This window comes from Blennius ocellaris (genome assembly GCF_963422515.1).
Source record: "Blennius ocellaris genome assembly, chromosome: 3".
In the NCBI taxonomy this organism is placed as follows: Eukaryota; Metazoa; Chordata; class Actinopteri; order Blenniiformes; family Blenniidae; genus Blennius; species Blennius ocellaris.
The window spans coordinates 10,004,702-10,030,628 of NC_137652.1; the positions used below are offsets into that span (position 1 = coordinate 10,004,702).

The following is a 25,927-nucleotide window of genomic DNA, read 5'->3' on the forward strand; positions in this document are numbered from 1 at the left end:
ATGTCTGGAGACGGCCCACAATGACTACATCTGGATTGAGGTGTTGTTTGATGACAGATTCAAATACTACTTGCTGTAAACACACAGCTATTTTTAAGTGACTGGTACACAGAAAACAGCCTCGTTCCATGACGCATGGGATCAAAACATCAGCTGGTGAATAAAGTGCTCCGAGCTGATTTCTAGTTGTGCGATTTTTTTTTTCTTCTTGCTTTTCTTTCTGCCATCACATGGTGACCTGTTGTATGATTACCAGCTGGAATTCTCACTGTCGTTATAACACACACTTGTACAGTTTTCTTTAAACCAATTTTACCTTACCACATCTGCTCCATACAATATTCTCGGGAACTCACTTCCAAAAAGCCGCACAGCCTTGAGCAATGAATGCAGGTTCCACTTGGTTCAAAATCTGGACAGGCTACAGCCTGGACTGGTCATCAGCTCATCACAGGACGAACACAGAGACACACACTCACATTCACATTTAATGCTCATCAATTAAAACCATAGGAAAAGAGTTCTAGTTCTAACCACTACATCACCTTGCAACCCAGATTATGAGAAATGCTCATTCTGATTCAAATATCCAACAAACCCCTCAGAAATATTTCACCAAATCCTTCTCTATTAAATGTTCATTTTCACATTTTACATATGAATGTCACCTAATCATTTAGATTTATCTCGCCAGTATTAGGACTCGCTTGTCCTCATCTCATGTCTCATACCCCATCTCTTCTTTTTTTCTCACTCAGACTTTCGCCAGGCATAGGTAATAACTATAAATTTGCCACAAAGGTTAATCAAACTCCCTCTATGAAAACCTATCGGGTTTGAATTATTCATTACCGCTGGATTAAAACTATCATTCAAGTCAATAGCCTGTCAGTGTTCCATGAAACATCAGTACAACAACACCGCTCCGATAAAGAGGACAGTAGAGATTATTTTCATTGAGCAACCGGGACCATTTCTCAATCAATTGTGGGCTGCTACAGAGGATAATGTTTTGACGTTTGTCCGCCAAAAACTGTTTGTGATATCATTACACTTGTCAGAGCAACAGTGGAGTGTCCAAACATAGTGACGTTGAAGTGGTAAGAAACCACCGCATGATTACTCTGATGAGGAACAGTTTAAGAACCACTTTGCTGGAGAGCCAATCATTTTTCTTCTTAGGCCTCCGATGGATAAGAGCGTTTTTCAACAGGAGTGAAAATTAAACACACAAATATTTGTGAATTATTATGTCAGAAGTGACTAAAGTACAGCATTCTACGGTTTCTACAAACTTCAGAAAACACGACCCAAAAAGAAAAAAAAAAAAACAACATTTAAAAATAGAGAAAATACTTACAAATAATAATAAAAAAAAAACACTACCAAATAGAGAATAAACTCAACAGTGGAATCTTCATTGTCACTCAGGTTTGAAAGCCATATTAACTTCCTGTTAAAAAGACTGACTGTGCTTCTGTCCAATCAGCGATGAGTGTGTCTTTGGCAGCACGTCCAATCAGCAACGACCTGCTGTCAGCAAGTCCCACACATTCCCACTGTGTTGTGGTGAATTTAATAATGTTTTCTGTATTTGATAGTGTTTTCTGAAGTTTGTAGTGTTTTGCAGTTCCAGGCCACCGTAGCATTCACATTTATATATATAAAAAAGCTTTCAATGTTAACATCAATGCAATAAAATAAGCTTTAGAACTTATTCAAAATGTCACAGTAATAGAGAGCTCTTCCAACGAAACGTTTCTGTCACTTTCCCAACGGATTGGGAACGTGTTGCTGCTCGACAACGGCTTCATTATTCGAGTTATATAATTCATGTGTCAGCTGCACTGCACTTTCTGTTTTTCAGACATCTCATCTCTCTTTTTTTCTAATTTTCACCTTTTTTTGGTCTACTTTTCACCTTTAACACCCCCCCCCCCCCCTTTCCACTCAGTGTGCCTATTTTTTTCAATTACTTTATCAAATCCTCATCTGTATGTGTTTCAGTTTTGGGTTGTGATGATGGCGATGTGGCTGGTGCACTCGCCTCACAGCGAGGAGGGTCTTGGGTCAAATACCAGCGTGACCTTTCTGTGCGGAGTTTGCATGTTCTTCCTGCGTATGCGTGGGTTTCCTCCAGTTTCCTCTCATGGTACCAAAACGAGGTGTGAAGGTGAGAGTCTGATTGTAACATGCAACAACACTATGTGTAGAAGACGGATGGATAACAAATTCTCAGCTTAGTTCATCAAACCCATGTTTTGATGTTGCAAACTGGGAGCTGAACTGCAAGATTCATCTGTCCCTCTTTCTCCAGACTGAACATGAATGGTTTGGTTGCAAAACAGTAAAGGCTATGACTCAAGGAAAAACTATTAAAAAAAATAAAACTTTATGTTAATTGATTCACCAAGCACACAGGCAGTGGGTAGGGACAAATTGCATGAGCAGGCTGAGATGCAGTGTGAGTCTGTGGGTTTGTCTGTCTCTTGTTTGCATGGAGCTGCATGTCTGACAAGGTGTGATCAGTGTTTTCTGCACAGCCTCCAGTCAGCACAGGTGTGCTCTTCCTGATCGGTGGATGGAGGGTGTTTTTTAAATAATTCTGCTCTCTCTCTCTCTCTCTTTCAGAGTGTGTCTCATCTGCCTCTCTCCTCCTCCTCCTCCTCCTCCTCCTTCTCCTCCTCCTCGTGCCCGTCCTCTGCAGGCCTGCTGCTCTGCTCTGCTGCAGAGAGGGGCTGCGTGACGTCACTGAGGGCTCGAGCGGAAAAAAAGAAAATGGGAAGAAGATTACGAGGTGAGTGTTTCTATCTTAAAAAAAAAAAACAGCTCAAACCCTCTCTCTCTCTTTCTCGCTCTTTCTCTCTCCTGCCATCACATCGGTGTGTGTGTGTTCGCGCGTTTGTGTGTGTGTCCAGCGCATGTTTGCAGCTGCCCGCTCCATTGACGCCGCCGTGCTCCGGTTTTGCGCCGCGTCGGGGCGTCCGGTCCCGGCTCCGAAGCCGCGCAGCTCCGCTGTGGTGGTGATGGTGGGGGGGAAAAGAAAAACGGGAGAAAAGCGGACAAAGCTGCCGCCGTCGGAATCGGCGTGAATGAACCGGAGACCAGGCCCGTGTGCTGCGTTTTGGGTCGTTCCGGTGGCGTCCATCGCCGTGCGGTGATTTCTGGTGATGCTGCTCGTCCACACCCACATGATCCTCTGCCTGCGACGGATCCATGTGCGGTGCAGATATGAAGAGCACTGGGTGGTTGTTTTTTTTTTTTTTTGATTTGTTTTTTTGTTTTCCCACGCGGGATGTGCCAGTATTTTACTGTCACGTCAACACTTCGGCCTGGAAGTGTGGAGACTTGACCCGCTTTTACTGTACTGGGAAATATTTACATAGTGTGCGGCGCGTGCAAGTTACATCTGTTGTGTACACACATACACACACACACGCATGCGCGCGTGCACAGGCTGCATCATGCATCTGCAAGTGCATCCTCAGTGTTTGCATGTCAGCTTTCACGTATCCACAGAATAGATTATAATGTTCCCCTGAGCACAATCTGGATTTTTTTTTTTTTTTTTGGGTGGGGGGGTCAATGTGTCTGATGAAGTTTTGACTTTGTAATATTCACACTCTAATCAGAATACTCCCAGGAGTCTCCCCTGACTCTCCTGTTCTGTCCCAGCACTCACTGTCAGGCTGCTGGAGTTTGGTAAACTGTCATTTGACTACAGTGCATGAGAGAGGTCACAGTCAGTCGACCTTAACCCCTGTGCTGCAGCGTTAGTGTGAATCAGATGTGACAAAAGCTGGAGCAGCCATGCTTGAAAAAGGAAGACATTAGAGATGGCGACAGCATTTGGCTTACTGAAGTATAGGCTACATGGGGGGGGGGGGGGGGGGCTGCAGCCACATACAACATGCATGTATACTCTTGATCCCAGTGCGCAGACCTCATGGCAGGCAGCTTCGTTCAATGGCCCATATACAGGTTTTGTGACGGCGTGCATACACCTGCAGTTTGTGGCTGGCGTGTAAATGTCACTGCAGACAGATGGCTTTGTAATGATCACGTGAGGGGCAGGATTGCAAACTGATAGTAGATGATACGAAAACACAACCTATGTGTGTATGAGGCTGGTAATTGTGCATAGTATCTATCTATCTATCTATCTATCTATCTATCTATCTATCTATCTATCTATCTATCTATCTATCTATCTATCTATCTATCTATCTATCTATCTATCTATCTATCTATCTATCTATCTATCTATCTATCTATCTATCTATCTATCTATCTATCGCTGTTGGAATTCACTTCATGCACAGTAGTGTTGCCGCTGCTCACGCTGAGGCCTCCTGCAGGTATTTACATGGTATTGATGTTTTGATTCTTGCCACATATGGAGCAGGTTTGGAGTTCCTCTTGATATTCCAGGATTCATTCAGCAGGGCTTAACAGGACTCGGGTTCAGGGTCACAGAACTGCTGAGGTGTGCCAGGAACTTTTCAGAGGCACATAGTTGGTTTTGCTCTGTTTATGGGTACGTTATTATACTTCAGAGTGTATTTGCAATAACATTGTTGTTTATTGTGACAAAATACCCCCACAATACAAAACAAGCAGATCAGTAAAGAAATGCTTTGAAGTTTCTTCGGTATCACTGAAATGTTTCTCTGCTGTGAAAGTCGATGTTACTGGCTGATGTCATACTTGAACCACTGGTTTTCCAGCAGGTTTCCCCCGGCGGAGGGATGTCAGGTAGCTTTGGGGCGGTTTCCAGTCGGAAAAAGAGTGAGGACACCGTCTCATCCCTCGTCTTTTAGTTATTTCAGAATTAATTAGGAAAAATAAGGGGAGAGTCAGAGTATTTTACGTGGGTGTCCTCCCACACTCCAAACCATATTTGAAGTTGTCAGTCTTGTGTTTGTGTCACCCTGCATGGATATGGTCATCATGGCTGTGCGGGAGTTAGCGGGAAAGCTCAGATTTAAGGGTCTATCAGTGTGAATTTCGCATTTCCACTTTGCTTGTGTGGGTTTTGTCTCTGTCTGTTTCTTATAATCCAACAACATGCAACCTGTCACAAATTTTCATATCATCATGTGTTGGTCTCATGCCTGTCCCGGAGGTACCCTGCCTTTTGCACACTGTTGGCTATGCTGAACTTTTGCAATCCTAATGTGGACAGAGCAGTCAAAGTAAAAATCCAGATTTCATCAAGAATTCTGTGATAGTGGAACTGCACACAACTGTACTTGTTGCATTAGTTAAATCAAGCGGCATTATATGCAGTTTCATTCATATTATGTAACTCTGTTCCATGGCACAGCAGTGTATTGACAATGAGTTAAGAATACTATTAATTCATTTCGATTAGGATGAAGCTTTATGTCAGTATTCTTGTGAACAGTATGAAATGGCACACGTTTTAATTGGATATGATGGCAATAGCAAATGTATGATCTATTTTCATGAGGCCAATTTATATCCTATTTTCTTGAGTTGAGTAGTTTCCCCACACTTGTATGTGTAATGTGTATATTTTTCATAAATGTCAACTTGTTCTTACTAACTAATTCTTAATTCATGACTTGCTCTGAGCAGTCGTTTCTTGTCTAACGGGCCTGCGTTCCTGCACAGCTGGCTCAGGAATCTCCCGGCTGCTCTGTTATTGTTGCGCCTGCCTGTAAATTATGTTCATCCAACCGTCACTTTGAGATCAAGGATCAGGCTCATGATTCGGGCCCTAAACTTTTCTGACAGCTTGTGATTTGCCAACGACAGTGTGAAGCGATACTGACACTAATGAGGAAATTACTCTCGTGATATTTGTCAGGTCCTTGATTGTTTTAAAGTTTCCAAGTCATCAGATAACGGTGTGTTCTCAAATGTTTACTTAATACTACTCATGCATGTTATCTCTCATCACTGTTCATCAGCACCCTGAGTCAGCCCTGTGGAACTAGGAGATGTGAAGCGGGTCATATTATACCTCCTTTCAACACTTTCACATGGGTCTCGTTGGTCCAATAACATTGTATTCAAAGTTTATTGCCCCATATCCATCTGAATATTGAATCATGGGAGCTGCATACATAATCTGCTGTGTCTGTGTGAGCTGGACTGGCTCCGTCCACACATGCCCATCTTGGGAAGAGGAGGAAGTACCTCCTCTCGTGGTGCCATGTGCCATCTGTCTAATTGTGGGAGGAGTCAAAGGGAGGGCTTACCTTGTTTGGGATTGACTTAACCCCCCCCCCCCCCCCCCCCCCCGATGACACTATTTAGTATTTGAGTTCTGGTTTGCTGGCTTTTTTTTAAATAATGGAACTGGAGGAAAGGAGTGAAATGACAGACTTTCTTCACTTCTGTCCCGTCGTTCCCATGTACGGGGATGCATTTTGCATAATATGACCCCTTCGTATCTTCACGTATTTTGTCACGCCTCTACTTACAACTTGAGTATTATGCCAGCGCAGGCTGAGAATTAATGAGCACACAGGGACTGTCAATATGTGGCCAGAAGTCATAAATACCATTTTATATATCAGTTCAGTAAAACGTCCTCCACGGAAGCTATGCACCTTGACTTCTTAATGCAGGCACAAAGACGTTCATGTTTACTGTGCAATGCTCACTTGTGTTTTAAGAAGATACGAGACCCTTAAAGAGGTGCTCTGGTTTGATACTGGAGCGGCGTCTTTGTTGATTGAATAAGCACTGCCGTTTGCAAAGGCAGCAATGGCTTAGATGATGCTCGACAAACACACTGCAGGACATATTAGCGGGCCTGCAATTCTTGTTAGTGCTCAACACTGAATCCATACAAATTCATCTCGGAGTTTGCCCACATAAGATTGCAGCAAGAGGCCAGTATTGTTAGTGTGTTAAACAACATCCTCCTGGCATGTATTGCCAGACAAAATGTAATTGTAGGACTGGACAACAGTATGGATCAATAGGAGACAGTGGCGAGTGGGAGAATGGCTCTGTCCATCACTTTACATTTGTTGAAGTCGTGCTTTTCTTTCAGCCCAGCGACAATCATCACGAGCTTCAGACCCGATTACCAACTGGACAAAATGTTGGCAATCTGCCCAAAGTCCCTCGCCATAAAGGCTGGAGTTAATCCATCCAAATGTCCCGGTCTTGTAGTGTGGCGCTTAATCAACTTTAGTCCCCCGTAGATCGTCTATAAGAAGGGCAGCAGACCCTCTCTTTGATATGTGAGTAGCTGACATGGTACAGGAAAGCCAAACTTTGTCAGTGAGACAGACTCCAGTGAACATATAGAAGCGCGAGGCATCAGAAAAGACATGAATGTAAAGAATCTTACGGTTATATCTAATCTGATCAAAATAAGAGTGGGCAAGAATCAATCTCCAACCTTGTCAGAGCCACATTTCAAGACCTGAGTTAGATTAACTTTCACTGAGTTTATTTGATGCAAAGTTCTATTCGTTTTTCACATCTTTGATCTTTTTATTCTGTGTCAAGCAGTGATTTTCTTTCCAGTAACGGATCACTGTTAGAACATATAGAAACACACACAACATGCCTTCAGTCTACGTTTACTTACAGTTCGGGCTGTTACATTACTTCATATTATGATCAACTGACAAACATTTAAAATGCAATCAAATTCTTATTTATTTATTATGTAGTTCATGCAGTTTCAGCACTCGGACTCGGTGGTTGGTCAGTGAATATTAATGCTTCTTCAGTGGCGACAGATGTGTCATCCGGTATGAACAAGCATTTGCATAGAGGCTTCTTTTATCCTTGTATTACCAAAGCAGTGGCTACATGACATAGTCAACAACGTTTGTGATTGGGAATACAATATAATTTAGAGTGATTAGATCACGTGATGTCTTTCACAGCAGCAGCTTGATATTTCAGGATGATGGAGCATGACTCTACTCCTTTCTATGTATCTGAGGACTGAAGGGACCTTTAATGAATCTTCGAATATGAGTCTGTTGTTTTGAGGAAAACATAAGGAACATTTAATCATTGAATAGTTACGATACATATTCTGCAGCTGGATGGGACTTTAGGGAACAATCTTGCCAAAGCCTCAATTCTACGTGCTATGGAAGTTCTCTGTATATTTTAACAGTATTAAATCAAATTTAGCAGCTGTATTTGCGTGCATTCTGCTGCTGATGGGTTTGTATCACTTATCAGAGGCATTTTTATATTCAGCATTGTTGCTTCAGGATTCCTCAAGGTGCAATATTTAGTTAGTTCACCCCTCAAACATTTTGTGTGTGCTCTAAGGATGAGCTCCATCAAATTGCCATAACGGGTGTTTGTGGTCATTTGGTGGCACTTGAACATAGCTGTGATTGTGAAATGCAGCAGCCACAAGATGATAGTTACGGAGTACAATTAGATTTGATTTAGAGTCAGTCATCTGGCTCTCTCTTTTTCTTCAATCTGATGTCAGAGTTAAATATGTCACTTCTTATTTGATAAATTGCTCCTCATGCTCCCCTGGCAGTTGCTGCTGTTGACACCGAGCAGGCCTTACTGTGACTTTCTCTTTCTGTCGCTCTTCTTACTGCCATAGACGCCTGTTCGACATTTGAGTGATAGGACTGAAGCAGAAGAGTAAAATTGCAGACCTGACGGCAAACACTATGCAGAAACTTCAGATAACTCCTGGTGAAGTTGAGCAGAGTGGCGGTTATGGGTTATATCTCTGTAATTTTCACGCACAAGGACCAACTGAGAAAGCTGGGTGGCACCGTGTCATTTCAAATTCCTCACATGAAAGTAATTCAGTGACCTGCGCTGATGTGGACTCTTTTCTCAAAGGGCGATACATATATAATTGTTATTGATGGCTACTTGTTTAAAGGGGTCATATTATACAGATTTCAACACTTTCACATGAGTCTCATTGCTCCAAAAACTTTCTATTCAATGGTTATTGCCCCAAATCGAGCTTTTATTTAATTTTACTTCATTTGAATATTGTGAGAAGGCCAATTGGGATTGGCTAAACTGCCCATGACACTATATAGGGTTTAAATTCTGATTCACTCATCGCACACACTTTATAAAAATTGAAACACGCCAGGGAGAGTGATGACAGACTTTCTTCCCTTCTGGGGCATCATTCCCAGTTATGGGCAAACATATTACTGTTGGAAAACCATAAGAAAGTGAATTTTGCACAATATGACCACTTTAAACTGATATAGAATAAATTCTATATATATATATTTTTTTTTTCTTTCTTTTTTTTACTGGATGAGTTAGAGTATATATTACCACATGTTCAAAGGCGTGTCTGAGTAGTACCTTCACACAGTGTTGGAAGTGTCCTCAAAAGGGTGTCCGTCAGCATAATAGCGGATGTACTGAATTTGCTTCATTGTGAGGACGAGCTTTGCCCTTTGCTGTCAGGTGTGCAGCCCGAGGCTGTATGACTGTCATGTCATTGGACTCCCGTGGCTTATACTCAGTGCTAACACACTTTGACACGGATATGTAGCCCAGAAAGCGGAGGGAAGCCTCTCCTCTAAAGGAGTTTGTAAGGTGGCCCGTCCAGAGCTCTGAAGGCTTCTCACTCACGTCAGCTCTTATCTGAATCCGTGCTGTCTTTGGGGTTCAAAGAGCTTGATACTATTGCTTTCCCTGCAGAGCAAGCTGTCATCACTTTGTCATGGTGTTATCAGTTTGCTTCCTTGGATATTAAGGTTTACCATGGTAAAATAATGAAGCGACAGTGGGAGGGTCACATCTTCTACACGAGGAATGCCAGCAGGAATAACAGCTCCGTTGTTAAAGCGTGGGATGATGCTCGTGTCACACCTCTCATAAAAGCTTGGCACCTCTGGTATTCTGTACTGTAGCGTTGCCGCTATCTGGCAGTGGAGTTCAGTGCGGCGGCATCTCTTGGTGAAAGCTGTGCAGAGGACTGGCATGATGGCTGTGATACACCCCGAGTAACTCCCGTCCTCACACCTCCGAGCAAAACAAATCTTTATCAGAGAGCACAGGCACACGGAAATAAATCTCACCTGGGTGACTGTGTGATAGAGCTCCAGAGACGGTCTGCTGAACAAAGTCTGTGTCAAACAGAGTGTCACTTTGCTTTTCATTGGTGATTTATTATATTAAACTATTAACAAAGTCAGGCCAGTTTGAGCATTTGGTGTTCATCCTTCAGAGCTGAGCCATGTTATCTGTGTTGCTTTGGAGCCAGCTGATGTTTTATTCATGTGGTGCAGAGTTTAAGGATTGTGCTGCAAGCAGCCTCACTTGTCTCACCTACACATAAGAGATGCACTGATGTGATTTTTATTTTCTGTCAACCCATCTAATAACTAATAATTACACATCTCAAATACCCCATTAAAAAAATACTTCCATCATTTAAATGTCTATTGGTTGCAGTTTATCAATGTTTATTAATTGCTTCAGGTGGAAAAAAAAACAACTTTCATCTTTTATAGCTAATTTGGTGCATAACAAAATAGTCATAAACTTAAATACCTTATCAAGTTTATTTTCACCACTGTGTCATTTTTCATCTCCATCATTATTTTTTAGAGTTACATGAAGAAACGGACCACACAATCCAAATTCAACACAAACATTCAAATGGAAAACCTAAAGTGTTCTTATCTCAAATTAATTATTTCTTTCCTCATTATTATTATTATTATTATTATTATTATTATTATTATTATTATTATTATTATTATTATAGTAGTGGACTAGGACATTGACTTCCAGGGTCAAATTAATATTCTTATCCAAAAAGTCATGGAAGCATTCAGTTGCTCTGACTCACTGCCTTTGTTACAGTCATATTACCTGTGGCCATTAGAGGGCGGTGTAGTGCACGGAAGTATGTATAAGAATAATCTTCGGGGAAGCAGAAAGAATAGCATGTGCTCCCTGAACTCATGGGTATTCAAATCAATCTTGAATTTCCAGTGTCACTGTGACACTCAAACCTCCATTGATAAGAGCTGCTTGAGAGACCTTTTTATATTGACTTTATTGTTAGAAGAGTTTCCAGCTGTGTGACATTACCTTCGACTTTGAGACCTAAAGATGAAATGCACATGAAGTACATTAGTAATGCTACTGACTACCAATCAGCCAGTTATGAATATATTTATAGGCTACCTGAAAAGCATTATTTAGAGCCTATTCATTCGTGATTAGTACTTGTTGGTGTACGTAATCAGATGGGAAATGGAGTGCATTCATACTGTGATTTTCCAAGCTCTTTACGGCGTGCCTTTCGCCCACGCACAGATTACTGTCATTTTGAAGGTGCTGCCTGTGTTCCACGCTTTGCTGTACTTCTTGAGACGTTGCTGCCACCATCAGTGGAAATTTGTGAATTGTGTTTGCTCGCGTGTGTCCTCATGCGTGTGCACGAGAGACTCAACGGGAGGTAATACACCTATTGTCCTGAACTGCCCTTGTGGATTTCTGTGTATTATTCTGTATATTATTGCGACATTCATGATAGATGCGATCCACGCTATAACTGCACCACTCCTATACTCCTCTCCTGGATGGAGAGACTTAGATATTTGTGAATAGTTCTTAGGATCATTCATCAGTTCGCATATCTTCTTTACCACTTTATTCAACGTATGTTTGGACCTGATCCCAGCGGACTCTGGCTGGGTTGCCAATCCATTACAGGATAAAGACAGTGAGAGAGACAATCTCACACACACTCACATTCACACCTAATGGCTTTTGAGAATTACATGTTTTTGGACTGTGAGAGTAAAAAAAAAAGAAAGAAAGAAAACTCCACATTGAAAGGCGCTCAAGCTTGACTGGAACCGGAAATATTTTGACTATGAATTGAGAATGGTAACCATGACACCATCAGGCCAAGGCGCTCAGTCCCCGAAAGAGCGGATCTAACTTCAGCTGAACTTAATGAGTCTGACCCACTAAGTGCTGACAGCTCCGGGAGTGTGTGAGAGCAACACTAAAGCAATATAACCATAAAAAGAAACATGGAGGTATTTTAGTGTAACACAAAACCTACTTTCCGAAACACCTGGTCACTCTCATTTTGCAGTGACAAGCAAAGTAACTACATTTTTGCTGATGAAAAAGAGTAACTGTAACTTATTTCTCCGGTCCAGTAACTCCCTAAACACGGTCACTGTTATACCTGAAATGTTCACAAATCAGGAATTAGTCATTGAACCACGATTCTATTCCGCTCCTGGCATTCAGACTTTTTTTTTTTTTCTATATATTTGTCAAACAACTTTTTGATTAATCAGATTCTTTGGGTTTTTTGCTTTTTCGGTTTTCACACTTCTCGTTTTGTACTTTATGATCACCTCAATTTTTCTTTTCTATTCATTTTGAATCTCTCCACATTCGGCCTCCAACCTCATGTCAGAAACTGTTTTATGTTGGGATGAAAACAGACTGTAGAAGTGCTGACAGGCCGTCACTTTAAACGCCCGCGACACACCCACCCTTGATTTCAGGTTACTGCCTGGATATAAACAGCAATAGATAAAGAGCCATTTAGCCCAGATAACAGCACTCTCACTCATGACCTTGTTGTACAGAATTGCAGTCAATCTCAAGCCCTTGCTCGGTTCGTTGTAGGTCTATGTCTGGACTGATTTTATTGCCCTGTCTGACCATCTGGAAATGCGTACGGGTTTGGAAAACAATGAAAATGAGAGGGTTATTGTTTCCAAGAAAAGTGCCTTTGAAACACATTTTTTGGATGACGTTGAAGCTCCAGATAAACACATTAGTCGAGAACACTTAAAATAAAACAAGAAGTTATCATATTATACCATAGTATAAGTTTTCTTTTTTTTTTCTTCCTGAAACAGTAAAGGTTGTCTGGAGATAGCGGGTTGGTGTGAATGTTTGCATGTAGAACTCATGCTGGTTACACAAACTATGAGATTGAAAGTGATGTGCATGTGATCGGCGCAGGAAAAAAGAATGACTCATTGAGCATTTTCCCTGCTTCTATTCAGTTTTATATCACCACTTGTAGATCTGATGACTGTGCGGCCACACAGTCTGTCAACTGGGTGTCCAAGGGAAACTGTCTGAATGGTGGGTGCAGATTAGATCACCAGGCTTGTAAGACTTGTGGTTGTTTGTCAGATTGTTAGTCAGAATTTTATTTTTAATTGCTCTATCAGATCAAAGAAAGGACTCTGTTTTTGTTTTATTTCTCTCTCTTTCTTTGTGTTCTTGTTTAAAATCTTCCACGAAATCAGGAGTTTTCTGCACTTGTATGCCGAGAAGCCTGTGTTCCTTTCAATAAAGCATTCGGAGCAGTCCTCAGGAATGTTTCATTGGAGCCTCAGTGGCAGGATGTGACATGTGGCCACCGAACAGCCTCACTTCCTTCTATTTCCTGGCTATTTCAATGCCTCACTGAGTAATTTCTAGCAGATGGGAATGCCTGCTGTCTGCAGTGTAGTGACTATGTCTCTAAAATCCTCTTTCTTTAATAAGTGGGCACGACTTGCCAGTACACTCCCTGATCCAGCCTCACCAGACGTCTAATAACAGTCTCTGTGACTTCTGGGGATTTCCAGTGTATGAGCCCACTGTGAGGAACAGTCTGCATCTGTGATTTGTGATTACACCCGTGGTGCCTACCGCTTCGCTCATTAATAACTGCTGCTGATGGTGGAGGGACAAACTCTGAGAGCCAGTTCTGGATCGAGCTCCAGGCTCTACTCAGCAGTAAGAGTCCAAATGGGCCCATAATGAAATGCAGACTGTGCATGCTCCACTACATCAGCTGCAGTAGTTATGCAGACCATGTGGACCTATTATTTGGTGGAAACTGTGTTGTACAGCAGCCAAGCTCTGCAAGTTTTTTTTTAGTTTTTTTTACTACTTGTGAAGTTGATGACAGTTTAATAAAAAAAAAAAAGTCAAAACACTTAGCTATGCAATAATATGACTATGTTCATAATACTTTGCACTGTGATGTTGATACGTCCAACATGAATCAAGGTACGAGACACATGCATGAAACTCCGACTGTGGGGACTTCCAGTGTAAAAAAATTAATAGGATTTACTTTCATGGAGAATTTTCTCTTTGCCTCATGATCTAACCCTCTGTCAGACCAAAACCTGTCAGATGGTACGATCTGGAGCGTGGACTGTATGTTTGACAGCGCTGCCATTGATGCTCCTAATGGGAGAACAAGGTATAAACATATAACACCACATTTTACATGTGGCGCCTTTGAAATAATCTGAATAGTGTGTTTATTGGCATGTCGACATTAAACCAAATGTTTAGTAGAGCCTTATGAGCCAAGTTGTAGCAGTGATATAGAGATACAAATCACTCTGCCCTTTAACTATCTCCTGTCTTTTGCATCTGAAAAGAGCTTCTGTACTGCATCGGCCGGAAATTATGCACAAAAGTTCAAATCACGCTCTTAACTGAATAACATAAGACAGAAATAGTGCGTAAAGAATATTCAGACTCTTCTTTTTGTCAGCATGGTTCTGCTTCCAGTGTTTTGCATGAGGAGTATCATGACGATCCCTCACCCTGCTACAGATACTTTTTCCATGTGTTCAGAGCTCAGAGGTCTATAGCTCAGGTATTCACTGGCAGTGTGCTAGTGTGCTGAGACTGACATGGTGAGAACATGGATCAGTAGGGAACCTGGTACAGGCTAATCAATAGAGGCTGTCATGCTGAAAACGATTATTTGATGAAACACAATGCAGTTTGCTCACATGTAAGTATATGCAGTACAGTGATTCCTCAGTCGGTCACGTTGCGATGAGCCCAGAAGCTGATGAGGGTCAAGGGTCTGACTCGGGGAGTGACAGTGGACGACCTGTCAGCTTGTGGGGATCAAACCCGTAAAATTCTGACCACGAGTTCGTCTCTCTAACCTCGAGGCCAGTCGCATGAGCCTGCGCATTGAGCACAGGACTCAGATAAAAGGCAGCACTTTTTTTCTTCCTGGAGGTGGGTTACCAGATCCCTTTGTACAGGACTTAACATTATCCAGTCTGACCTCTTCGACTTAAGCCAGGAAAAGGACATTGGCACTAACAAGCACTCTCACTAATGGATCCATTTCCATTTTCGCTACTCCTCCCCACGTCTTCCTCTGAGTACTTCAGGGTACCGTGTGGGAGTTTGCTTTTTAACCCTTAGTATAGTAAAGGTTTCATATTTCTTGACCACTAAACTTGCAGCTCGTTAGTCCTACTCAGAGAGTGGAGGTAGACGAGGCTGCGGTCTCTGCTCTGTGAAGGACTCCAGCGGTGAGGATATGTGTAAAACTGAGCCATGTGATCATTTGTCTGGATTCTTCTTAACAATATTTTTTTCTGTGGTGTCATTAACTGGTTCAAGATCCACTTTAATAGACTTGTGTTTCATTTTCCTTCTTTTGATTTCTTAATAGTTAATTTTTTATTCAGTTATTCTGGAACTCTGTAATGTTTACTCTCTACTCTTTACATGTTTATGCCCAGTGACCCTGAACTGAATGGGGCGGTATATAGAAGATGAATGGATTATATTTCTGTTATCTTGCTGCACTGGCTTTGGTATATTTCGTTTTAGATTTAGATTAAGTTTAGTTTTGGGTTGTTTGGGCTGTTTGTTGTTGCAGCTTTTTTTGTCAAAGCAATTTGTAAACTTTATGATTTCGAGTGCATGATTTTCTGTCAGCCAGACTTGAACAGATCAAGATAGAATTTTTTCCAACAGATACTACGATTACAATTTGACTCACTATTACGGTAATTAATTCTTTTGAAGTTGACCTTGATCTCAAGTACATTGCAGTATGCTCATATCCGGTAAATTTCATGTTTCTTGCTCACAGTAAGGCTACTTATTATTGCAGATGATGAGAACTTAGATATTTTTTCAAACACAATTGTAATTATTACTTTTTTAAATTGACAGTAAAACTATTCACAGCAAATATAATGATGCACATAACTGGAAAATGTCAATATAGATAAATGGCACTCACCCTTAAGTAAACAGTCCTGACTTTAAAACAAACACTCACAAAGCTACATTAAATATTCAACAAATTAAAACACTGAGAGGACTGAAAACTACCATGTAAAAACATTTCGCCGCAGACTTTATTAAATCCACTTAGAGCTTTTTGAGGGTGATTTCACACTGGTTATCATAGCCCAAAGTGCACGTGTGGTGCAGACCAAATTTGAAATGAGACCAAACACCACACTAACGGTGGAGCATTATGTTTCTCTGACTACTGGATATGAAAACACATGGAGCCTCACACATGAATACGGTATATACATCACTGTTGGTGGATGTTGTGGACTGATGTACATTTATATAATCACCATCATTGCCTTCTCACTTCATTTTACCTGCAGTTTGTTGGTGATTGAATCAGCATGTACTTTGAGATATGGCGGCTTAGTTAGCAACACTATTGGTTGAAATGCTTTGCCACTCAAAGATTATGGCTGTCTTTCTATCTGCATAGCAAGTGGTGGCAGAAAGGGAAGGGGAATTAATATATATATTTGAACTGAAGCTTTTGCGATTAGCAAATTGCATTGTTTCACATTGCAATTACAATGTTTATATTTGATTTATCATCCAGATGCACTCGTTCAGATTAGCTCCGGTAGGTGAAGTGTGTGTCGCTGCTCATCACATGGCCGACGCCACTGTGCAGTAACTCAGAGATTACGCCGATGTTGTGTTAACTTTTCTGTCTGTTACCTCTTTGAGTGACTCAATGCACCATCTTGTGGTTCACAGTTGTACTGCGAGACTGAATGGGCTGGAGCGGGATTGACCACTTCGTGACTTTTGGACATATTCCAGCAGTACATTAAGAAATTGCATTTAAGATGAAATTGTGACGGTCTGGTTCTTTTACACTAGCTATAACTAATAAATTATGACTAATAAAAATAAAGGTCTTGATCAAAGCTTGCAACATAACTTAATTGTATTGAACTCAAATTGGATATTCATATTTCAACAATCTTAACACTTTTTTTCAGTCCGCCAACTGTCAAAATTACATTTGTCAAAAACCCTTGAAACCTAACTTATATTGTTTCCATCTCTCCAGGACCTGAGGCCTGGACGCCATGGCGATGAAGTTAAATAAATGATGTTGCTTCTCAGTGTGGTCATGTGACCGACTTGGCATCTCCACGCCTCGGGGGATCTCTCGCTCCTGCTGACTCGCCCTCGCCGTCCCCTTCTCACCATGAGAGGACCCGTCAGGTGCTCACCTTCCGTGCCCCGACACTGGCGCCGCCGTCGTGCTGCGTGAGCGCCCCCACCTCTCCTCCGGCAGTTACTGCACGGAATGGCCTCTCTGGACCTGCCATACCGCTGTCCTCGCTGCGGGGAGCACAAGCGCTTCCGAAGCCTGTCGTCGCTGCGCGCTCACCTGGAGTACAACCACACGTACGAGACCCTCTACGTTCTCTCGAAGTCCAACAGTGTGTGTGACGCCGCTGCTCTGCTGCCCCTAGTGGCTGAGGGGGCTCTCCTCACGCCTGCCAACAATAACGACCCCTTTGAGCCACTCCGACCCTCAGCTCTGAAGGAGCGCCGCTTCCCCTGCCGCGAGCTTCCTTGTGCCGATGACCTGAGTCTGACCCCGGCAAACTCCAACTCTGCGGCGCGGTATATTCCTAATGTGGAGTTTCCCCTGGGGGAGATTTTCATGAAGAAAGCCATGACGTCCACAGACCCGGGTCCTCATGGAAACCCCAGCACAGCTGTAGCTGTGGCAGCAAATGTAGCCGCCAGCGCTGTGGAAGCAGCCTACGAGGAAGGCCTGGCCAGACTGAAGGCGCGGGCGTTTGAAAGGTTGGAGCTGGACGAGCGGCTGGAGAAGCTGTCTGAGGAGGTAAATACTGTCACTGCAGTTAACAGATGCAAAGACGTTTTGATTTGCCAGATATTTATGTTGTTTTTGACTCTGGGGAGCCCTGAATTCTGGTGACGGTTTTTTTTTAGACCCTCGAAAGACTCACGGAAACAAACATCTGCATTTGTCTTTAGGTTGTAAGAAAACTCCCAGCAGTACTTTACTTGATGAGCATCGTCTGCTCAGCAACAGTGGGAAGGTTAATGAGCTTCTTTCAACAGCACAATGATTCTTACTAATCACTAATCACTAAGCCAATTCAGTGATGGTATTTGCGATTTCATTTCACCTTCCACCATCATGTCAGTGATTCATGATGTTAACTCTGGAAATCAACCGAGTCAGCGGTTACGTTTCTAATTAGCATTCCACACTGAAAACATTTAATGGTTAATGTGTTACTTGCTCTTCCAGAGTGAACAGTAAAGTTTTTGTTTAGTTTAGTGTTTTTTTTGTTGTTGTTTTTTACAGTAATGAAATCCTATTTAGCTCATGATTGTGGTTGTTTTGTAGGTGGAACAGAAAATAGCGGCTCGTGTGGGCCGTCTTCAGGCAGAGCTGGAGAGGAAGAGCTCTGAGCTGGAGCGGGCCAAGCTGGACAGCGAGCGGCTGAGCCAGGAGAAACAAGACCTGGAGGACAAGGCCACAGAGCTTTCTCGGCAGGTGGACGTCTCTGTGGAAATGCTAGCGAACCTCAAGCAGGATCTGGTGAACAAGGAGGCTGAGCTGAACCACAAACAGCAGTAAGTGAGAGGCGCTTGCTCTTTAAACTTGAGCTGCTCAACAGATTTAATATTGTGTGATAGAGCTTAGTTAATTTAATATGAAGTATTAGCATCTGAGTTCCCGGGGTTTCTATGTGGGGTTTGCATGTTCTCCCTGTGCTTGCTTGGGTTTTCTCCAGGTATTTCAGCTTCAATCCAGTCTACAAACATACATCAACAATAAACATCTTTTGAGGGTAATTGGTGACCCGTGCGCTGTGCCCCCTGCCTTCAGTTTATAATCACATGGAATCCAGCATCCTGGGACTCCCAAGTTGAATAAAGCGCTCTATAATATGTGTGGATGGATGGACTTTCTCGGCAGGGCGTGCTTATGCACACTGGTTTCTCCAGTCCTCATAACACAAGCATAGCATGCATAAACATACCATCAAAACGATTAAATATTGCTGGAGAGACACTGCCTGAGTTGAACTTGTTCTATAGTCTCAGGCTGATTGACATATTCAGAGATAGATACTGTTTTTTTTTTTTCCCCTGCTTGTTTAAATTTCAATGCACGTTGATTGCGCATACAATACAGTTTGATACATCAAGCATTGAGTTTCCTCCGACGATGGTGAGCTTTACTCTTTGTGATAAAGTGAGGCGCTCAGGAGAGACTCAGAGTGGAGCCGCCACTCCTCCGCATTGAGAGGAGACAGGTGAGCTGGTTGGTGCATCTGATAAACATCTCCTCTAACTGGGAGGAAGAGACGTCTCCCCAGAACCTGCTGGAGAGATCATATCTCCAGTTTGGTATAGAAGTGGCTTAGAGTCCAACCCCAAAAGATTTGGAGGAAGATGCGAGGGATGTGTGCAATTGTTTGCTCTCAGTATTGCCATTGTGACCCTCGGTGCAGGTGGGAAATGAAATTTGCATCCTTACGATTGGAAAACAAAGAGAATGAGGATGGATGGATGGAAACACGGATGTATAGTATTGTGTGGTGTTTCATGATTATATGAAAGAGCTTTGGTTCTATAACTGTAGCTATTTTTACAGGCAGTTTCCAGGTGTGTCTGCTACATGTCTGTTTCCACAAAGGTGCGATTGTCGTCGTCCCTGGTCGTCACGGAGGAACAATGTCTGCCCAGTGTCGTGACCCTTACCGCCAGGCACCTCCACGTTTTACAATGTACAGCCTCAAAAAGACAGTACTCGGTTTCAAAACAGCAATCGTATTATCTTCAGACCAAGAAAATTGCCCCAAACAAAACAAAACAAAACAAAACATAAAATAAAAAATCTTCAGTGAATGGAGGTGAGAGGCGACCAGGTATCATGTCAAACTGGCTTTCAGCAGCTGATGAATCCAGTGAGGAGACGGTTGCGTCAAAGGGAGCTGATGATGCCTTAGAATCATTTTTCGGAGCAAGAAGTGATCACCATTGCTGTGTGATACACTTACGTAATGAAAAGACAAGACCGATGGTCATAATAATAATCATTTCTCAGTTCATGACCGTGAACCAAACATCCACTGAGGAATAATTTGTGGTTAAATGAAAGCGCTTTAACCAATTTGATGTGTTGGATAACAGAAGTGCTTCGAACAGAAGAGTGAATATTTTCTGAACATCTTTGTTAGAAAAACTGACAGAAATAGTTTTGTTGTTTTTTTTTTATTATTAGAAATGAGGAGCTGTGAGAGAAAAGTTCCAACCTTCATAGCAGAGAGACGAATCTGAATGTCAGGATTGTCTTTTTTTTTTTTTTTTAGACAACGCAGGTCTGAGACAGTTGCCCAGCTGGAAAGTGTTCTGTGAGGGCAATTCCTGGAGCTCATTCAACTCCTGACTCCGTGCTGGCCGCCTGATAGCGCTCTTCATCTAAAGCACATTATCGTTCCTCCTCTACTTCACCTCCACCTCTCTGCTAATGGTGTAATCCTCCGTCAGCAGATGTGGTTTTACATCTGTTCCCGCTGCCGTCGCTGCACACCAGCGTCCCTCCAGGGCAGGTCAGCTGCTCAGTGGGAGCAGCTGGGCCGGCAGCAGAGATGTCTGGTTGTTCTCGCTGCGTCCTGCCAGTCCCTCCGTCAAGCTGCCACACTGCTACCCAGTCCAAAGTAAAGCTGCTGTAAATAGACAGAGGACTTGGATGTAAATTGCGGCATTTGTGAAGCGAGTTGAACACGATTTGGAGCGCTCCCACGGCGTGGCACAAAGAGTGAGTAAAACCAGGATTTATTTTTTCAGATTTTTCTGGGATTTTTTTATTAAAATTAATCCCAGGATGCTCGATTGTGCGTTCCACAGTCTGACAACCTTAGAGTGAAATTAGAAAAAAATGGATTTTTGGTGAAGGAAAGTCAATGTTAAAATGAAATGCAATAAATAAAGATATTGCATTCGCTTCTATTAAAGTTTGCTAATTTGTTCACTCCTTTGCCGTCTTGTTATTTTTGTTGAAACAGATGTCGCCAAAAAAGCTCTGAAAACATAAAAATTCAATGAATTATTTGGTTGAATGAAGCCCCTGAACATTTTTCATGCCAGGAAGAGGCTCCAAGAAATATTGTATTACAATTACGTATTGTTTTTATTAAACTAATTAATATATGAATCAATAAGATGAACATTATAAAAGCTGTTCAAACCACAAATATAGGCACTTTGCACAGTAATGCTTATTCCTTTCTGTTTGAGAGGTCAACATGTGATGATATGAACCTTTGACGGTGAGAAAGGTCTCATGTTTTGATCTAACTCAGACTTTTAATTGTTTCTCCTGGGTTTGCTTACGAAGTTCAAATGCCAACAACAGGTCAGAGACAGAGACAGACTTCAATGACTCACAGACACAATGTTTGGGTGTTTGAGGCAAACAGTTCAAAACGAAATAGCAGATTTCTGCAACATTTTCAACTTGTCTCATCAAATTCTGAATCTTTCTGAATCATGAAGGGAAAATGCATTACAAGTTACTTAAGTTAGCTGTGTTCAAAAAGAGGAGCAGGCTTATCTTTATTTATGGGGACTATAGTGCTGATATTAGGTGAACATGCAGTATGTATCACAATAATGATCCAACTCATGTTAGACATAAATAAGTCGATAATGTTATTTGATATTTCTTTTATTTCAAATAATATTGCTCTTTCTTTTTCCCTTCATTCACACCAACGTCTACCGTACCAGTTTTTTTTTCCCCTCATCACATGTATTGACAGTTTCCGTTTTCAGCATTTTAGAAGCAAAACAATTTTTTATTAGTTGAACCCTAATTTCATTATGCTTTTTACTTTTACCCTGTGGCCATCAGGTATGAAATAATTAGGGCTGCGAATTAGACCTTTATTAAAAATTGGTTATTCACACAACTTTTATCAATTAATCATGATTAAACTCGCTTTTCTCCAACTGTAAATCTGCAGAGCTTGAATGCACAGTGCTTGAACGATAATTAATCGCAGTTTTGTCAGTCTTTTGTCATATGAATGTTGCCCATGTTGATGAGACACATGGTGCAGCCTGGGTTGATCATGGCACTGGACCCTGTTGTCCTCCTTTGATTCATCAATTTTTAATGTACTTTAACCAGCAGTTGCCCCAGTTGTGACTGTAAGAAAATAATGTGCGGATTTCACAAAAATAAATTGTTAAATATACAATATATGTACACCATCTAAACTTAGAAGCTCACATGTAACTCACATGTGTTGCTTCGGATTAAAAGTATCCCCTATTTATATTGGGTTTTTTTTTAGCCTTGTGATATCAACAGCTAGATTTAAAGCAATGAGTAAAAACAGTGTTCCATTGTGTTAACTGTCCGACATGACATCATCAGACTGAGAAGGTCATACTGTAGTCTTAAAGTCCTGAGCTTAGCCTTCTCACACACACACACACACACACACACACACACACACACACACACACACACACACACACACACACACACACACACACACACACACACACACACACACACACACACACACACACACACACACACACACACACACACACACACACACACTTCTAGTGTGTCTGACTCTTGGAGGAGGAGCTGGCACTCAAACAGTGAGCTCATTCAGACTAAAACACAGAGTCGGTCTGAGGTGGAAAAAGAGCATCACAGTCAGTGAATGTGCCGCAGCACTGATGACTAAGCAGAAGTTAAGCAGACGTGAAGCAACTTTGTGTCTAAAACATCCTTGCCTGAGTTTCTCTTGCAGTGTTTTGAGTTTCAAAAGATTCCAGTGGCTTTATTAGACCGGTTGGTTGACCAGGAAGTAACATTGAGATCAAGTTTTTTATGCAAGCAGAAACTAGTTGATGTTGTAAATCTGAACATGAAATACAGCACTCAAAATACATTAAGATGCACTAAATCTCTGACCACCTGCCTATTATTGTTGGGAAATCCCCCTTTTTGCACCCACATGCATAACACACTGGGATGCTGTTGTGGCTGATTATTGTACATACTGTATATTCACATAAAACAATGATGGACCCAAGGGCCCCTTAAGAATAGCGAGAACATGCTTCTTTCAGCACTTTAAACGCTCGTGCAAGACTGTCAAAGCTGCATTCATCCTGTTTCACATCAGTGGTGTCAAATGCTAAAAAGGCGATTCACCTAACTGTGTGTTGCTAAGCAACATGAAGAGAAAAAAGAAGGGAAAAAAACCAACCTCCCACTAAATGTCTTATGCTGCTTGCAGTGCCGTGCATAAAAAAAAAAAATGACACCAACCTGATCATTCCTCCCGCTCTCCAAAACCCTGTAAGCAATTATGAAAAGTGTGCAAAACACCTCCGTTCAGTTCAGCCCTCGCCACCGCCTCATCGTGCCGTTTAGCTTTCATTCACAAACAATACACGCACGAAGACAACAGCCCTCCATACCCTTACCGTCACTGGAAATACACAATGATAAACATCGCACTACACCATAACAGTCAAAACTGAATGAATAACCAGAGTCCCTGAAGCATGGCTGTTTTAATAGCAGCTGGAATAAATGAGAGCAGCTGTAATCAGCAGAAACTGGAGCCTGAGGAGAAGTGAAACATGGTGGGACTGTTATCGCCGCCGGTTACAGACTCACTCACTTTAGAAAACAGCCTCATTTTATGTCCGTCACAAGATCGTGTTGAAATCACTGTTGAGATCTTTCCAACTGCTCGAATTGCTCGGTGACATACTATCAGGTGTATTTATTTGCTCCATGATAAACGGTTCTAATATCACCATTGTTACAGAAGATAACTTTGGAGCGATTGCGCTTAATAGCGATTGCAATTAACTTGTTTGTAGTGTTTGTTATTGCGGTTTAATTTGGGGTTCATTACACAGGCAGCCAAGGAAATAATCAACAGCCTGACTGTGAGGGCTTTGGTTGGGGGATAGAGCTTTTTCTGTTCACACTGCCAGTCAGACAATCCCCCTCACTCTCCATGTTTAAAACCAATCTTAAGACCCATTTTTATTCCCTGGCTTTTAACCATGTGTGAGACTGTGCACCTGCTTTTATTGTTGCCAATTTTATTGTTTGTTTTACTGTATTTTACTGTTTTATTGCTTACTCTTTTATTGTAATTATTACTAGCTGATTATGTGCCGTAGCTGTTTTAAAGTGCTATATAAATAAAGCTGACTTGACTTGACTTGACTTTTGGGAGGACGAAAGTAAAAAAGGCAGAGCTTGCACTTATTTTTTTGCATCACAGTGCTTGCGTTTAACTTTAAAATCAGGCTTACAAACATGAACTAAATGTTTCATTCCTATTATGTTATATTGAACAGAAACAGACAGTTCCACTGTGGCAACATTTAGGGTTTAGTGGTTATCACTCTCGCCTCATAGCGAGATAACCCTCCAGGTTGGAGGATGTGTGCCAGGGTTTTCTCTGGGTCCTCCAGCGTCCTCCCATAAACGTGCATTTGAGGTGAAGTGACGACTCTGAAATGCTCCAAACTGCGGACGTGAGTGGCTGTCGGTCTGTGTTTGTCGCATGATGGACAGGTGATGTATTTAAGGTGCACTCTGGCTACAGGATCCGCTCCAGCACCACGGTGGCCGTACATTGGATAGAGCAGAATGAATGATGGATGGATGTTTATGAAAGCCATGGGTCCAGGACGATGCTCCTGTGTGAGGGCAGTGCTCCCCGATGGGGGGGGGGATTAAATCATCATTTGTTTGCCTTACTGCATAGCTGAGCCTATCGTGTCTATTTTCTGCACAGAAAAAAACCCCAAGAAGAGTAGAGTAGATTCAGGTTTTCATATGATATTTCACCCCCCCCCCCCCTTGTAGCTGCAGGGGGCCTCAACCCAGAGGATTCATTTGCACCTCCAGCGAAGATGAAGAAGGAGTTCCTTGTGCGGCATTAGAAACATGTCGGCTCTCGAGATACAACACAACATGGAGGAATCTTTCTATCTCCCGCCGCCGAGCCGACTTTGAGAAAACGTGCAGCGCCGTTCGCTGAGCTGCGAGCCTGTTTGCAAAGTGAAGCTGTCAGGGCAGAAAGAGAGCTCGTCTCATTACCAGCAGTGTCGGAGGCAGAGAAAAAATGGCGGGGCTTCTGAAGGCCCTCTAATGAAAAGGAATCAAAGTCGGAATGTGATATGGACTCTTTTGGACAGTGAAAAGTTTGACAGCCGGCACATCGATGATGAATAAAATCTAAAGTGGTTTGCGTTTCATCAGGACAGAAGCATTAAATCATTGAGGGGTGGAAGTGTAGTGTAGTGTAATGTAGTGTGAAAACAGTAGCTTCTACCCCAACACCGAAGGGTAGATGAGACGAAAGCCTCCAGTTTATTGGATACAAGGAGAACTTTGCTTTTCTGATGGCCAGCAGTTTGAAGCACACATTACACCGTGAAGTACTTTTATATTTGGGATGTTTTCGCACGCGTCTCAATATCTGATATGTAATCTCTTAACCAGTATGAATTCACTGAATGTCTGCAGTCCAATAAAACTTGACGATGATGTACACCCATGTGTGTGTGTGTGTGTGTGTGTGTGTGTGTGTGTGTGTGTGTGTGTGTGTGTGTGTGTGTGTGTGTGTGTGTGTGTGTGTGTGTGTGTGTGTGTGTGTGTGTGTGTGTGTGTGTGTGTGTGTGTGTGTGTGTGTGTGACAGCCAAACCAGACTGCAGCGACCGTGTAATCGCTTGCGGTGAATATTTGGCCTCGGCTGAGGCGGGATTTACGAGCAGATCCGTCCGTGTCCAGTATTAGATGGACGGAATTGACATGTGTGTCCTTGAGGACGG

At 42.2% G+C, this 25,927-nt stretch overlaps 1 protein-coding gene across 1 annotated transcript in view; it reads left to right on the forward strand.

Moving 5' to 3' along the window:
• The first annotated feature begins 2,684 nt into the window (after positions 1-2,684).
• fbxo41 (F-box protein 41) overlaps positions 2,685-25,927 on the forward strand; it is a 52,011-nt gene continuing 28,768 nt past the window's right edge. Inside the window, exons 1-3 of the mRNA XM_080520163.1 lie at positions 2,685-2,797; positions 17,105-17,896; positions 18,431-18,660. Of these exons, the coding sequence (XP_080376289.1) occupies positions 17,348-17,896; positions 18,431-18,660 (779 nt within the window). The 5' untranslated portion in view covers positions 2,685-2,797; positions 17,105-17,347. The remainder of the gene's footprint in view (positions 2,798-17,104; positions 17,897-18,430; positions 18,661-25,927) is intronic.